Source organism: Nanorana parkeri, unplaced genomic scaffold, assembly GCF_000935625.1.
Source record: "Nanorana parkeri isolate BGI_ZX_2015 unplaced genomic scaffold, ASM93562v1 scaffold338, whole genome shotgun sequence".
NCBI lineage: Eukaryota > Metazoa > Chordata > Amphibia > Anura > Dicroglossidae > Nanorana > Nanorana parkeri.
Window position 1 is genome coordinate 533,299 of NW_017306606.1, and position 14,514 is coordinate 547,812.

The window sequence follows — 14,514 nt, forward strand, 5'->3', positions numbered from 1 at the left end:
TAAGTGAAATTGAGCATTATTTAGTACATTAAGGTGAGCAATTTCAAGATGCGTATTAGTGGGTATATCTAAAAAAGACTGACCTTGTCAGTGCTGTGTTGTATTAAGCAAAATCTAATATTAGTCTACATACACAAGGCCTTGACTCACTGAATCCAGTCTAATTTGATTTACATTCGGAAATCTCCGTTTAGGTAGTGCTTATTACAGCATAATTGCTGCATGCTTCTACTAATGAGACCTCAGCCATGTTAATCACAAACTACATTATTTACATACTAGTTACACAAGATCCTAGTTCTGTACAATATTTTACTCTGAATAGACAACTGTATACAGTACATGAAAACAAATGACAGATTTCAGAATTACTCATGAGTTCATGCATTGTTATTGCACTTCATAACTAAAGGAACATGGAAGATTAATGCATTTGAAACTCTTGCTCTTGGCGGGTAGTAGATATTATTTTTTTGTAAAGTGCACCATAAACACACTTAAGTAATAGCTTTCTCAAGCCTAAATGCCCTCTGGAAAATGACTTATCAGATAAGCCCTATTTTTGTAATAAAAAGTAAAAACACATTTCATTATCTTGAAATGCTTTCTTTAAAACGTATGTTTAAATGTAAAAGATGGCCCATTGTAACGTTAGACGATTAGCCCCATTCTATTTGTCCATAATAGCACTTTTGTCTTAAAGGAGAACTATCAGATGAGTGATTTCCACTCACTCACATACCGGGTTCGCTCACCTCTCGATCCTGTCACGGCTCTCTGCCGTGACAGGGGGAGGGGCTGGATTCCCCTCTCCCCGCTCCGATCTGCCAGCGCTGACTGGCGGAACGGACGGGGGAGGGGGCGGGTACAGCTGGCTCTGCCTCTAGATAGGCAGAGCCAGCTGTCACTCACGCAGCTGGGCGGATCTCGACGTCCATGTCGGGATCCGCTCCGGCGTCTCAGTATACCACGAGCTGTAGCTCGCGGTATACTGAGCTTAGGGTAACGGGAGGACGCTAGTTTGTGTCCTCCCGTTACCCTAAGGATAACTATGGGGAAAAACACTGACCCCAAACTACTGGGGGTCCCCAGTTCTAATCCCAGTCAGTACACCATCTGCAAGGAGTTTGCATGTTCTCCCTGTGCTTGGATGGGTTTCTTCTGGGTACTTTGGTTTCCTGGCACACTCTAGAGATATTCTAGAAGGTTAATTAGCTCCTGTCTAATGTGAGATAGGTACCTTAGACTGTAAGCCTTTTAAGGGCAGGGACTGCTTTGAATGTGCGGTATGTAAAGAGCTGAGTAAATTGTTGGTGCTATATAAATACCTGCAATAAATAGATAAATAAAAATAACGTGTATATAATTTTTCTTTTTGTATATAATTTGCAGGTTGTAATTCTTTTTTTAAAGCTTCTTGTTCATATTTTGTAATTTTTCTTTAATCATTCTATTATTTAATTCACTTGCCTTCATCTAGTGGTCTAGGAGCCACATGTGGGAGCAAGGTACTTTGATGCTCTTTGTGCATGTCTCTTAGCAGATGCTTCGTACCACTCTGAATACCTGAAGCCCTTTGGAAATCTATTAGTCATGCAGCCAATTAATATTATTTCTTCTGTCATTCAGAATTTAGCATTATTATTGACCACATTTTAAATGTGGCCTTTGGTGTGGTTCTACCTGATTGTTAATTTGGCTGTAGCCCACAAGCTCAATTCAGTAAACTGGTATAGATATTGGATCTATAACTATTACCATAATTTCATCAGCAGTTTTTAAGTAATTCACTATGTCAAGTGACTGAACCTATATAGAAAATAAGTGATGGAATTTTGGAACTGATTTTGAGGAGAAAGCGGTTTTATCATTTTCTGGCCTATACTGGCCAGACTAGTGCTTTCTTGGCTTTCACCACAGTTGAGCTGAAGATGGATCGTATGGAGGACTAATTCTTAGGCTGGATTTACACTGTTCCTTGAACATGCATGGTAACGCACATATGTAGGTGTGAATAATCCCATAGAGTTGCCTTTTATCTTTTTATACTAAACTGCAACACATAGATATGAACCAGCCGCATATTAAAGAATGGGATTTCTAATTGACATGCATATGTATGCAAAGAATGCAAGAGTTTGAGGATTTGTTGTGTTATAAGGAATATTTAAAAGGGTTAGTTGTGCCTAAGCAGTACCCTAAAAAGTGTACCTTTTTGTCTTGATTTCCTCCTGAAAAATAGTAGTGCATTTCCTGGTATGTGAGTGTGCCCAGGTACTCCTGTACCTACAACCACATAGCTGTATATCTGCAGTCTAAGATACTAGGCCCTGCTCTCTCTCAATCTTTGTTTTACAAGATCTGAAGTGAGCTATGGTGATGTCACTACTGTGCTGCTCACTGTTCTTGCTGGGCTCTGACATAAGAAAGCGCCATCCTGCTTTTACCAAGATGGCTGCCTCCACACATAGATACAGAGCAGAACAAGGCATGGTAAGTCAGTAATGAGGGAAATATTAGCTGCAGAGGGACCACAGCCAATACTTGTGACTAGTCCTTTGCTCTCTGCCTCCCTTTTTTTTTTTTTACAAATTCCAGAGCTCAGTTCCTTTTTAACTCTATCTTCAGCTTAGTTATAGAACCCACAACTTTCTCCTCAGTAGGGATAACATCTCTTTACTTCCTGCACAGACTGGGCTTGTTTATGGCTCATTCACACCAGCAGCTGCGCTACAGTGCATGATCACTGTTGTGCACTGCCCGGCAAGTAACATATTATTAGGTTCTATGGGCACAGCGTGGTGCAAGGCAGTTGTGACATGTTGCACCCCGCTGTGCTGAAAAAAAGTACTGGTTGCTGTACGCTTTTTTTCAGATTAGACAAGTCTTGTGGGCAGGGGGAATATTCCCAATAGGGACATAACAGCAAAATCCTGATAGAGGTTCTTCCTGTTTTTGCTGGACCTGTACATTCCCTACTTCACCTCTTTTTCAGAGTTTAGCACTATTTGTTAGTTATAGTTGATTATTTTGCATTTTGCTGATGTATAATTTGAACCTTTTTTGGGGGGAAATGCAGTGTCACTTTGTTTTTTATCATTCCATTGCTCTTTTTACTTGTTTAGCAAAATATATCTACCATAGATTAATAAATAAATAAATAATACAGCTAATATATTTTACTTTACATAATTCAGCTAAGGTCTATGCCCATTCTGGGACTCTGATTTTCTTTCTTTTGCTGGTGTTTGCGGCTTAGTGTTGTACTTTAGGCAAAGGTCCCCCATATCGGACAGGCTTTCTTCCACAGCTTTGGCAAACATACTGGACAAAGTCTCTTTGCAGTCTCGGAAACTTGAAATACAGAAAAGGATGTCTTCAGGCTGAGGGTTATAGCAAGCACCATATCCATTGGGGACCACTGGGCCATAGCAGCAGAACATTTCCATTGTGGTGGGAACCTGGAAAGTAAGTGAAAAATATCCATTAGAGGTTAGGAGTACAGTGTCAAACCTTCAAAGCAATCGTTTTCATTAACACAAAACATTCTTACTAAGGAGCTGACTCTACATAGTGTTTAACATCTTTGATCAAATCCGAAAATTGAAAATGGTCTTTAGAGTCTGGAGTAAGCAAGTATTGACTTCAACATGTAATATCAGTGGCAGCTGTTAAAACATGTAGTAGTGCTCAGGAATAGTAAGGGCCAAATGATTTTTATACCAACAAACAAACATCTAAGGTGCATTTTATAGCTTTACCCAGTTGAAACTAAGTAAAGAGGTATTTTACATGCAGCTGTTCACTGGTTTGACAAAGCAACATATTTGCAAGTGACCAGTTTATTACAAACTTTCAGAACAAATCATAGCAGGCCCTGTCGTTATGAAAGGCTTTCCTTACTCCCCAGACATTAAAGTTCTGACTTCTAAGAGCTCTTTTCTCAATACTTCATTGATTCAAAGATTTAATTGGAGTTTGCTAAAACCATTTCCTCTGAGGATCCCTCAGTAGTTGGAGCAAAACTCTAACTTCATCCTAGAGGTTCTTTCCCCCTGTGTACCCATGTGTCCAATGAACATCTTCATGGTTTATTAGTGGAACTAGAAAGATGGGATAGTGTGGCCATACAAAGTCTACTTGCATGCACATGGTGTGTAATCCTGCTGACAATTTATAACGCCTAGACCTCACAGGTTTGGTTTTAAAGTCCCATACAGTATTTTTTTTTTTCTTAAAGGACAAAAAAGGAATAGGATATAAGCAATGTTACACTTATAGGTTTGATAATCATCCCATAAGCACAAATGTCACCCAAATCATTCTCTGTATTCATTTAAAGTTATGGGGAAAAGTATTTTTAATTTTAATTATTGTATTTATTTTATTTTTAAACTTATTCACACATTTTGTTCTTCATGGGTGGGTCTGATGTTGTTCCCTGCTTCAACAGGCCACATAACAATGATTTCTCACTTACACTGATCTACTGATTACATTAATCAGTTTCTACAGTGGTAGACATTGCAGTGCTTGGTCAGTTCTACCTTATTTAGGCCAGGTTCACATTTGGGCGATCCGTGACTACGCAACAATAGTACACGGTTACCAATCGCCCACCACTGCCGATTGCGTTCGCAGTGGCATTATTTTCGAATTATTTTCTAATGGCACCCCAGTCATGCCAGGCAGATCGTGCAGTTTCCCGCTGCGATTCCGCTTGTGCAATCACGCACGATCGCAGTTGAAAAAAAACGCACAGTGTGTGTTCCAAAAAAAGGTACATGTACCTTTTTTCAGCGATTGCCGTGTGGATGTAACCCCATTGAAATCAATGGGGCCATGCGGCAACCGCACACTGTCCTGGGTCACAGTCCTGGGACGCACGTCCCGAGATCTCACAAGTCTGCACCAGCCCTTAAAGATGGTCACAGGATCTTACCGGAAATCCTGATGCCACTGATGGTGTCATAAAATTTACTTCTTAACCTCAATGTGGAAATATTTTTCTCACTTTAAAATGGGACTTGCATGGTTTAAAAGAATAGCAATCTATACAATGTTTTACATTTAGCTGGATGTAGACATACACACATACACACACTATATTAGATTCACTATAAAAAATTAAATTCCACTTTACTTGGCGATAATAAGAGTATTTTAAACTCTATGATATTTAACAGAATAGGCGCAGAACAAAGGTTTTGTTTACACTCACTCGACAAGATGAATCACATTTACTAATGGAACTACTTAAGGGTTTTGGCAGTCTAGTGGTTTTAACAATATTCAAGACAAATAGGCACAGCTAGCATGATAATATATATTTGGGCTTTAGCAAAAAACCCATGATGCACTAAAACATATTAGGAAATCCAGATATAGACTGTTTTGGTGTTTTAAATGGTTATCATTTGGCCTGTTTACTGAAATTATGTACTAAGACATGTATTTTTAGCATTTTCTTTTTTTTTTATTCAGGAAGCTTTTAAAACTATATAAGAGTTTATGTACCCCCTTCCCCCTTTATACTGACAATGATACATTTCTTCTTGGCATCCAACAAGAGACGATGATAAAATGAAGACAATGTTAACATTGTATCTGACTTGTGCAGACTAAGCATATTAGGTTTATCTGATATTTAACCAAAGTACTCCTATGATAACCACTGCTGTAGGGTACTGGTGTATAAACTTTACAATTTGCTTTTTTGGGGGAAGGGGAGGAGGGAGTCAATCCTGATCTGTAAACTATATTGTCAATACCTGCCACATTTTTTATTACAGTGATAAGTTGCTAGGGAATTGAGTGATACATTATTTATTTTATGTTTGTTGCATTCTGTTGTGTTCTTTGTAAGTGATCAGTTTTGTGTGCACCATGTTAATCTTTAAACTGTTGCACATTTATCAACAAAACCATGTGCTTACCATGTCAGTGCTGGTTTGTTAATAAACAAAGCCATTCATCATCAACTCGGCACTGATGAAAAAATTGGTAATTTTGCTATGAAATAAAAAAGTGCAAACTTGGTTGACAAACGTGTGGATATGCCTAAAATATTGGTGGTTCCATGGGGCTTTACAAATCTGCCCCATTCCTCACAATTAGACCTTTAAGTAGAATATTGGCTATTTAAAACTCAGATTCTGCAATGATCTGCTGGGACTAAAAAAAACTACTCAAGCACTTCCTGTCTGAGTTAAGGTGCCCATACACTGCACGATTCTCATACGAGAATCGAGGGAAATCCCACGATCGTACGAGAATCGTGCAGTTTATGGAAGGCGTGCGACCGTTTCTACTGTACGATCGCACGTCTTCCGTCGAACCAGCAACTGCCGAAGTCATCTTAAGCCCGCCCCTCATTGCAGTCATCGTAAGCTAGCCCCTCAGGGGGGCGGGCTTTGGATGATCAAGAGTACGATCTGCCTGTCCAAGTTGGGCAGATCGTACGTTTTTCTCTCCCGTTATGTGACTTACCATACTACATTTGCATAGAACTATGTTGAAGTATGAAAATGTAAATGGCAGTGTAGCTGGGTGTACTATATGAAGGGAAAATATAGTATGCCAATACAATGTGAATATAATGTTTAATAAACTGCAGTAAGCAGGGTTCTGTTGAATACTTTGACTTTTTTGGTATATTAAATAAAGGACAACAATTATTAGTAAAGAAAAAGTAATTTTGCTTGCAAACATTTAGTATGAAAAATTCTTCAGAGCCTGTCCCATGCTAAGTTTTCTTTTGCTGCCTGTGTGTCCACTGTGGAGCTTCATCCTCCCTGTTTTTCCTGGGGACCATTGTCAGTAGCACAAACATTGAGTACAAATTCACCATTTTAAGGTTATTTCTGAACTAGTGGTGAGGGTAAATATTGTCACAGCTTTTCTGGTGATTGCCTCACTTTGCAGATATTTTTTCTCACTTCCTGTTATTTCTCTAGGAAAGTAAGTGAATGGAAACCTCCCTAATGAGACACAAACTATGTAAGCAACTTTGAAAACTGCATTGGCTAAAATTGGGCTTAGCCGATTCTACTTATCTGCTCCATTCTGGCACCATTCTGAGGAGAGGGGAATGGTGGAGGGTGGACCCAGACCTGTAATTGCTCTGCTATGCTACCCAGTCTATTATCTCTTACCTCATTTTCTCAGTAATACAGAAGTGGTGTTTACTGTTAACTTGCAAGATTTGATTTGTGCTGCACATTGCCAGTTTGTGATTGACAACCAGCAATGATCGTAGTACTTACAACCATAGGCACCCCCGCCTGGCTTCCTGATTGGATAGGAAGCCTGAGAACCCATGCTCCCCTCACAGCCTCCCAGGCACTGAGGACTGTGGATGTTATGTGAGGAATGTAAGTGACAGCTGCACTCTGTATCGCTGAGCTGGTCACAGCAAGATCTTTGTGATCTTTCTTCTGGCTCAGTGGCTAAAAACACGGTGCCCTCTGTTGCGGTTTCAGTGTTGAGCTTGGGGTGATTATGGTGTGCCCAGGCACACCCAACACACATCTTTGGTTACAGCTTCACACCATGAAGCTGGCTTTGACAGAGATTGCTGCTTAGATACTCCCACCAAATTACAGCATATTCAAAACATTACATATGTCTACAGATGATGTGGACATATAAACTGTTTAGAATATGCTGGGCACAGGGGCAGACTGACTACTCTGGCACTGCCCCAGGGCCCGCGGCCAGGAAAGGCCGTCACCGATCCCCCTGCTTTCCTTTCCAGCCCGCATGGAAAGAGAGGCAGCTGTGTACGCCATCTCTGTGCTCTTTTTGTCCATGCCACTGTCAAACTAGGACATAGGGCTGTGTTAAAGGGGGAATGGCAGTGTCCTTTGCCTCCAGGGCCCACCAGACACTGCTGTCAATGATTTCACACAGCCGCATCTACTAGTTTGGCAGCAGCGTGGCTGAAAAGAGCACAGAGATGGTGGGGGGTTTAAATCTGGGTGGGTGGGGTGTACAGCCCGAGTGCGGACTTGCCGTCGGTACAGCTGCACGAGAGCCCAAAGCTGGGAGCCCCACTGAGATCTGGTCCCCGGTCCTGGGCCCCCCACTGCCCCTGGTGAGACCTCCGCATCTGCCTTTGGTGAGACCTCCGCATCTGCCCTTGGTGAGACCTCCGCATCTGCCCTCGGTGAGACCTCCGTGTTTTCCCCTGGTGAGACCTTTGCGTCTGCCCCTGGTGAGACCTTTGCGTCTGCCCCTGGAGAGACCTTTGCGTCTGCCCCTGGTGAGACCTTTGCGTCTGCCCCTGTTGAGACCTTTGCGTCTGCCCCTAGTGACACCCTCCTCATCTGCCCTGCTGAAGTCTGCCCCTGGTGAGACCTTTGCGTCTGCCCCTGTTGAGACCTTTGCGTCTGCCCCTAGTGACACCCTCCTCATCTGCCCTGCTGAGACCCTCCTTTTCTGCACTTGGTGAGACCCTCCTTATCTGAACCTGGTGAGACCCTCCTTATCTGCCCTGCTGAGACCCTCAGCATCTGCCCCTAGTGAGACCCTCTTCATCCGCCCCTGCTGAGACCCTCCGCATCTGCCTCTAGTGAGACCTCCTTATCTGCCTCTGATGGGACCCTCTGCACCTGCTCCTGGTGAGACCCTCCTTATCTGCCCCTGGTGAGACCCTCCTTATCTGCCCCTGGTGAGATCCCCTCCTTATCTGCCCCTGGTGAGACCCTCTGCATCTGCCCCTGGTAAGACCCTCTTCATCTGCCTCTAGTGAGACCTCCTTATCTGCCCCTGGTGAGACCCTCCTTAACTGCCCCTGGTGAGACCCTCCTTATTTGCCCGTGCTGAGACCCTCATCTGCCCATGCTGAGACCTTCCTTATCTGCCCATGCTGAGACCCTCCTTATCTGCCCGTGCTGAGACCCTCCTTATCTGCCCTTGCTGAGACCCTCCTTATCTGCCCCTAATGAGACCCTCCTTATCTGTCCCTGGTTATAACCTCCGCATCTGCCCCTAGTGAGACTCTCCACATCTGCCCCTAGTGAGACCCTCTGCATCTGCCCTGCTTAGACTCTTCGCATGTGCCCCTGCTGAGAACATCCGCATCTGCCACTGGTGCAACCCTCCGCATCTCCCCCTGCTGAGACCATCCACGTTTGCCACTGGTGAAAACCTCTGCATCTGCCCCTGCTGCTGAGGCCATCCGCCCGTGCTATGACCCTCCTTATCTGCCCTTGCTGAGACCCTCCTTATCTGCCCCTGGTTAGAACCTCCGCATCTGCCCCTAGTGAGACCCTCTGCATCTGCCCCTAGTGAGACCATCTGCCCCTGCTGAGACTCTCCACATCTGCCCCTAGTGAGACCCTCCTTATCTGCCCTGCTGAGACTCTTCGCATCTGCCCCTGCTGAGAACATCTGCCACTGGTGCAACCCTCTGCATCTCCCCCTGCTGAGACCATCCACGTTTGCCACTGGTGAAACCCTCTGCATCTGCCCCTGCTGAGACCATCTGCATCTGCCACCAGTGAGACCCTCCTCATCTGCCTTGCTGAGACCCTCCACATCAGCGCCTGGTGGGACCCTCCGCATCTGCTGCACCCACCCGCTGGACCTGCTGAAGGTGAGCACTCACCTGTGTGCTGGCATGGAAGGAGCTGCCCATTAACACATGTGTGCGGGTGACGTCCCACGTGGATCACACTGTGTGATGTCTGATCCCAGAGATGTCGTTGTGTATGCATCATTCTGCTCACTTTCCAAATTGCCTATATTGGTCTAGATTTTGAAAGTCTCCTAACAATTCCCGGGCAATTCACCTTTTAATGAATTGGTCCACTATTTCAAAAATAGTGTGGATAAATAATTTCTGTAACACAAGAATGTTTATGTGGGTGGGGTTTGTATATGGGCGGAGCACAAGGGGGGCTCATAATCTTGTATTGCCTGGGAGACCCATGTGATGTCAGTCCGCCCCTGGCTGGGCGAGTCCAGAAGCAGGGACAAGCTAGCTTTGCTTTCCCATCCTTCTTTATCTCTAACACATAATATGGTTGTGAAAATTCACTGGCTCTAGTAATATGGAATTACTGACATAATCACAATAGCCTTCAGCGCTCATGATAGCCAGAGGCTCATTTCAACCCACAGCTTCTGTAAGGCCACAGGCTTTACCAGGGTTATCAGCATTCCACAAATAGTAGAGACCAGATGAAGGGTGTGTGTCCCTGAAAACACATTCAGCCTGACATAACTGCAGACTCTAGCACTCAGCAAATGTAAGCTGGTTACTGCGGTCGTCACTCAGATGTGGATAGATTGTTTATGGATGCTTGTTGTTTTAAGTGACATGTCAGTATATACTGAATTGTATCAATACATGCATCTGTGTTACTTTATTACACGAGGGAGAGGTGCTTTCTTTCTTTCTTTTTTTTTTTTAGATGGAATCACCCTGGTTGAATTGTGACATGCTAGTAATTTGGCATCACGTTATTACATATTCACCATTTAGGGATGGATGGGAATTATGTTGCACACAGACTGTTGATCTTCCTTAGGTAAACATTCCACGTATGGTTTTGCTCTGGGCTAAGCTAGATACTGGAAAAAAGGTGAGGTTCTATAAGTAATACTATAAACCAGACTGGTAGTGCTGCCAGAGTCTGCCAAATAAAACGGAGTGATTTTAGCAAAAATACGATGGCCTAGAATATATAGAAATATGCAGCATAGAAAACACTTCCGTGGATATAAAAAAACGAATTAATTATTGATATATTTACTTATTGTGGCTCATGGACATTTTAACTTGCACCTTGCTTTGTAATTTTTCATTACTCTTTTTCTCACTGCCTAAATGTAGCTAATGAACTATTTAGAATTCAGTTTTATATTTAGATACTGGAAATAATTATTATTGTGCTGTTAAGCAATTGGGAACTTTTTGGTTGTCAAAAAGCAATTGTCCAAAACTAGTACTGTGCTTAAAAGCTGGTGATAGATGGCAGAAATAATGGCATGGTAAAGGTTTAAAGTAAACCTGTTACTTTACCCTACCTGCATGGGCAAAACAACTATTTATTTTTAATAGCAGCCTGACAAGCAAAACACATTTTCTTCCCTGTGACTTTGTCACAGGAGTGAAAAAACATACCTGTTACTTCTGGGTATGAGGGAGCATGTTATTTACCCCTGTTCCACTCATATGATAGGCACTTCCACCCAGAGCTGTGACATAGGTGTGGGTAGAGAGTCCCCAGCCCTGTGTAAACCATGCTTACCCAGGACAACTTCTCTTCATTCCCAGTGGTCTAATGGAGACCAAAGGGTAGGTGAGTGTGTGCAGCTTTTGGGGCTTCTATTAAAGTGACCCTGTTGCTTTGCCCTGTAGAAACAAGGCATAGACTATAAATATCTTCCAGATGTGTTGATGTTGTTGAATAAACAGAACAATACAAAGTTTGGCTGTGAGATTTATACAGTTTTACCATATAAAAAAGTAGTCAGGACATTACTCAGTGAGGGGTTAATGTTGAAAAGCTGCAGGGCCCAAAATGGGTCCTTCACCAGAGCTGTGTCCTGTCACTTTGATTTCTATTCAACCTCATTAAGAGAAACTGGCCAGCAGATTAAATGAAATGTCATGTTACCACATAACATTTACATTTTTCATAACATTGACATTTTGCAACATTTATCAATGCCATGCCAGATGGGAAATTGAGAACAGCTAATATTACACAGCACTAGGCGGTACATTTGATTAAACCATTTGGAATAGAATCTCAAGGGCACCAGATTTATGTCAGATAAAATCACTTGTGTGTCCTAACAAATAGCAGAGCTCACGAGAATTCAGTGGAAGGTGTAAAAGTTGCATCCCATTGCAAGAGATTTCCAGTTAAAATTAATTTAATTTGTCTTTGCTATCTTGTAGCATCACATTATATTATAATGCAGTATTTACCACTGTAACCTACATAGGGTTGTACAATACTTTCAAAGCTTTTTACATTGGGAATTTTCCAATGTAAAGACACTCACATTTTTCTCACAGCATTCTTCAATGCGTCAACATAAACTATAGATATATAGATATAGAGATAAAGAGTTGTGTGCTGCGTTTTTGTATTTAAAGGCTGCATAGATAGTTTCTTTGAGGCTGCAATATGTATTCTGCTTAATTTGGTGAGTGGGCTGTGCCTTTTGTGTCTGACTGATGTATAGTTTTTACCTTGATAAATGCATCATAAACATGAATAGTATTGTGCAGCATAGTATAGATTAGGTTTAAAGTGACATTAAAGTCAAAAATGGTTTTCCCTCCCCCCAATGTTAATGTTAGCACTTACCTTAAATTAGGTTTCTTAATCCGATCTTCTTCCTTCCTGATGTTTTCATATGTCCCTCCAGCGGTGCGGCGGCTCTCCGATCCAGCGCTGACTCCTCTCTGCCTGCAGGCACTTCCGATCCAGCGGTGTCTGCATGCGGGTGCATGCGTCCATAGACTTACCTTGCGTCTCTGCTCGTCTCCCGCCCGAGAATCCGAACTGCGCATGCGCCCGCCCCAAGATGCTTTGCGGCCGCCCGAGCAGTTTCGGTTTCTCGGGCGGGAGCGCGTGACGAAAACAAGGTAAGTTTAAAACGCTGTTAAAGCGTTTTTGTTTTTTCTTCTTCAACTTTTTGCCTACATCTATTGCTGTCTAGCAGTAGATATAGGCAAGAAAACCAGAGGGTTTAGAACCCCTTTAAGGTACTATAGTATCATATAGTTTAGGTCTAATGTACTATAATATGATAGTTGGTTTTAATCATTAATCTAGTCTACTATTCTATTCACTGTTGGTTATGGTGGAGAGTTGTACTAAGCATTATCTGGCCTCCCTAATTATGTCCCCAGCTTGGCATCAGCTCCCTTGTTACCTCCTTCCTCATCTTAACAGCAGGAAGGAGACAAGATGTGGCTACAGTGCAGGTGACATAGGAAATGCATCTTCTGTTTGAAGACAGTAATGGGGAAGAGTGTGTAAATTCCTGTACGTGATCCAACTCTGCAAGAGGAGGGGGGTTTGCTATCTGCTGTGAATGTGTCAGCACTGTTTGTCTAGATGCTAAATATGTGCTTGCAAATAGATTATAGTTCATGGCCCGTGTGCAATGTTCTTTTACAGTAAAGCATTTTATATGACAACACTCCCCCGAGTTGATCTGTGTTGTGGTGTTTGCACTCCTCTGCCACCTTTTGCAGCAAATACAACTGCAAGTCTCTTGGAGTACATCTCTTAAGCTTGGCACATCTTGCCTCTGGGATTTTTGGCCATTCTTCAAGATCAAACTGCTCTAGCTCCTTCAAGTTGGATAGGCTCCGCTGTTGTACAGCAATCTTCAAGTCATGCCACAGATTCTCAAATGTATTGAGGTCTGGGCTTTGAATAGGCCATTCCAAGACATTTAAATGTTTCCCCTTAAACCACTTGAGTGTTGCTTTAGCAGTATGCTTAGAGTCATTGTCCTGCTGCAAGGTGAACCTCCATCCCAGTCTTAAATCTCTGGCAGACAAACAGGTTTTCCTTAAGAATTTCCCTGTATTTAGCGCCATCCATTCCTTCAATTCTGACCAGTTGCCAGTCCCTGCCGATAAGCTGTTGCCACCATGTTTCACTGTGGGGATGGTGTTCTCAGGGTGATGAGAGGTTGCACCAGACATAGCATTTTCCTTGAAGGCTAAAAAGCTCAATCTCATCTCATCAGCCTCATCTGACCAGAGTGCCTTCTTTCATATGTTTGGGGAGTTCCCCACATGCCTTTTGGCGAACACAAGTGCTTATTTTGTTCTGTAAGCATTGGCCTTTTTCTGGCCTCTCTTCCATGCAGGCCAGCTCAGTGGAGTGTAAGGATTAAAGTGATCCTTTGGACAGATACTCCAATCTCCACTATGGAGCTGTGCAGCTCCATTAGGGTTACCTTTGGTCGCTTTACCTCTCAGATTAATGCCCTCTGCCTGGTCCATGAGTTTTGGTGGCAGGTTTGTGCCATATTTTTTCCATTTTTTAATAATGGATGTAATGGTGCTTCGCGGGATGTTCAAAGTTTCGATTTTTTTTTTTATAACCCAACCCTTATCTGTACTTCTCCACAACTTTGTCCCTGACTTTGTACAGATAAGGGTTTGAAGAGCTCCTTGGTCTTTATGGTGCCACTTGCTTGATGGTGCCCCTTGCTCAATGGTGTTGCAGACTCTGGGGCCTCTCAGAACAGCGGTAGATATACTGAGATCATGTGATACTTAGATTATATTTAACGAATTATGTGACTTCTGAAGGTAATTGGTTACACCTGATCTTATGTAGGGCTTCATGGCGCACCACTTTTGTAATGTAATTAAAATAAAAATCAATTATAATTCCAGGTGGTAATGCAACAAAATACGAAAAATGCCAAAGGAGGTAAACACTTTTGCAAGCCACTGTATGGGGCTAACATTGCTGTGTTTTAGTGACTAGGTCTGCAGGAGTTCAAATCATGTAGTATTAAGGT

At 42.7% G+C, this 14,514-nt stretch overlaps 1 protein-coding gene across 1 annotated transcript in view; it reads right to left on the reverse strand.

The window, feature by feature from the left end:
- Positions 1–3,197: 3,197 nt before the first annotated feature.
- Positions 3,198–14,514, reverse strand: part of CHAT (choline O-acetyltransferase) — a 103,729-nt gene continuing 92,412 nt past the window's right edge. The window contains exon 13 of the mRNA XM_018558410.1: positions 3,198–3,461. Coding sequence (XP_018413912.1) covers positions 3,198–3,461 — 264 coding nt within the window. The remainder of the gene's footprint in view (positions 3,462–14,514) is intronic.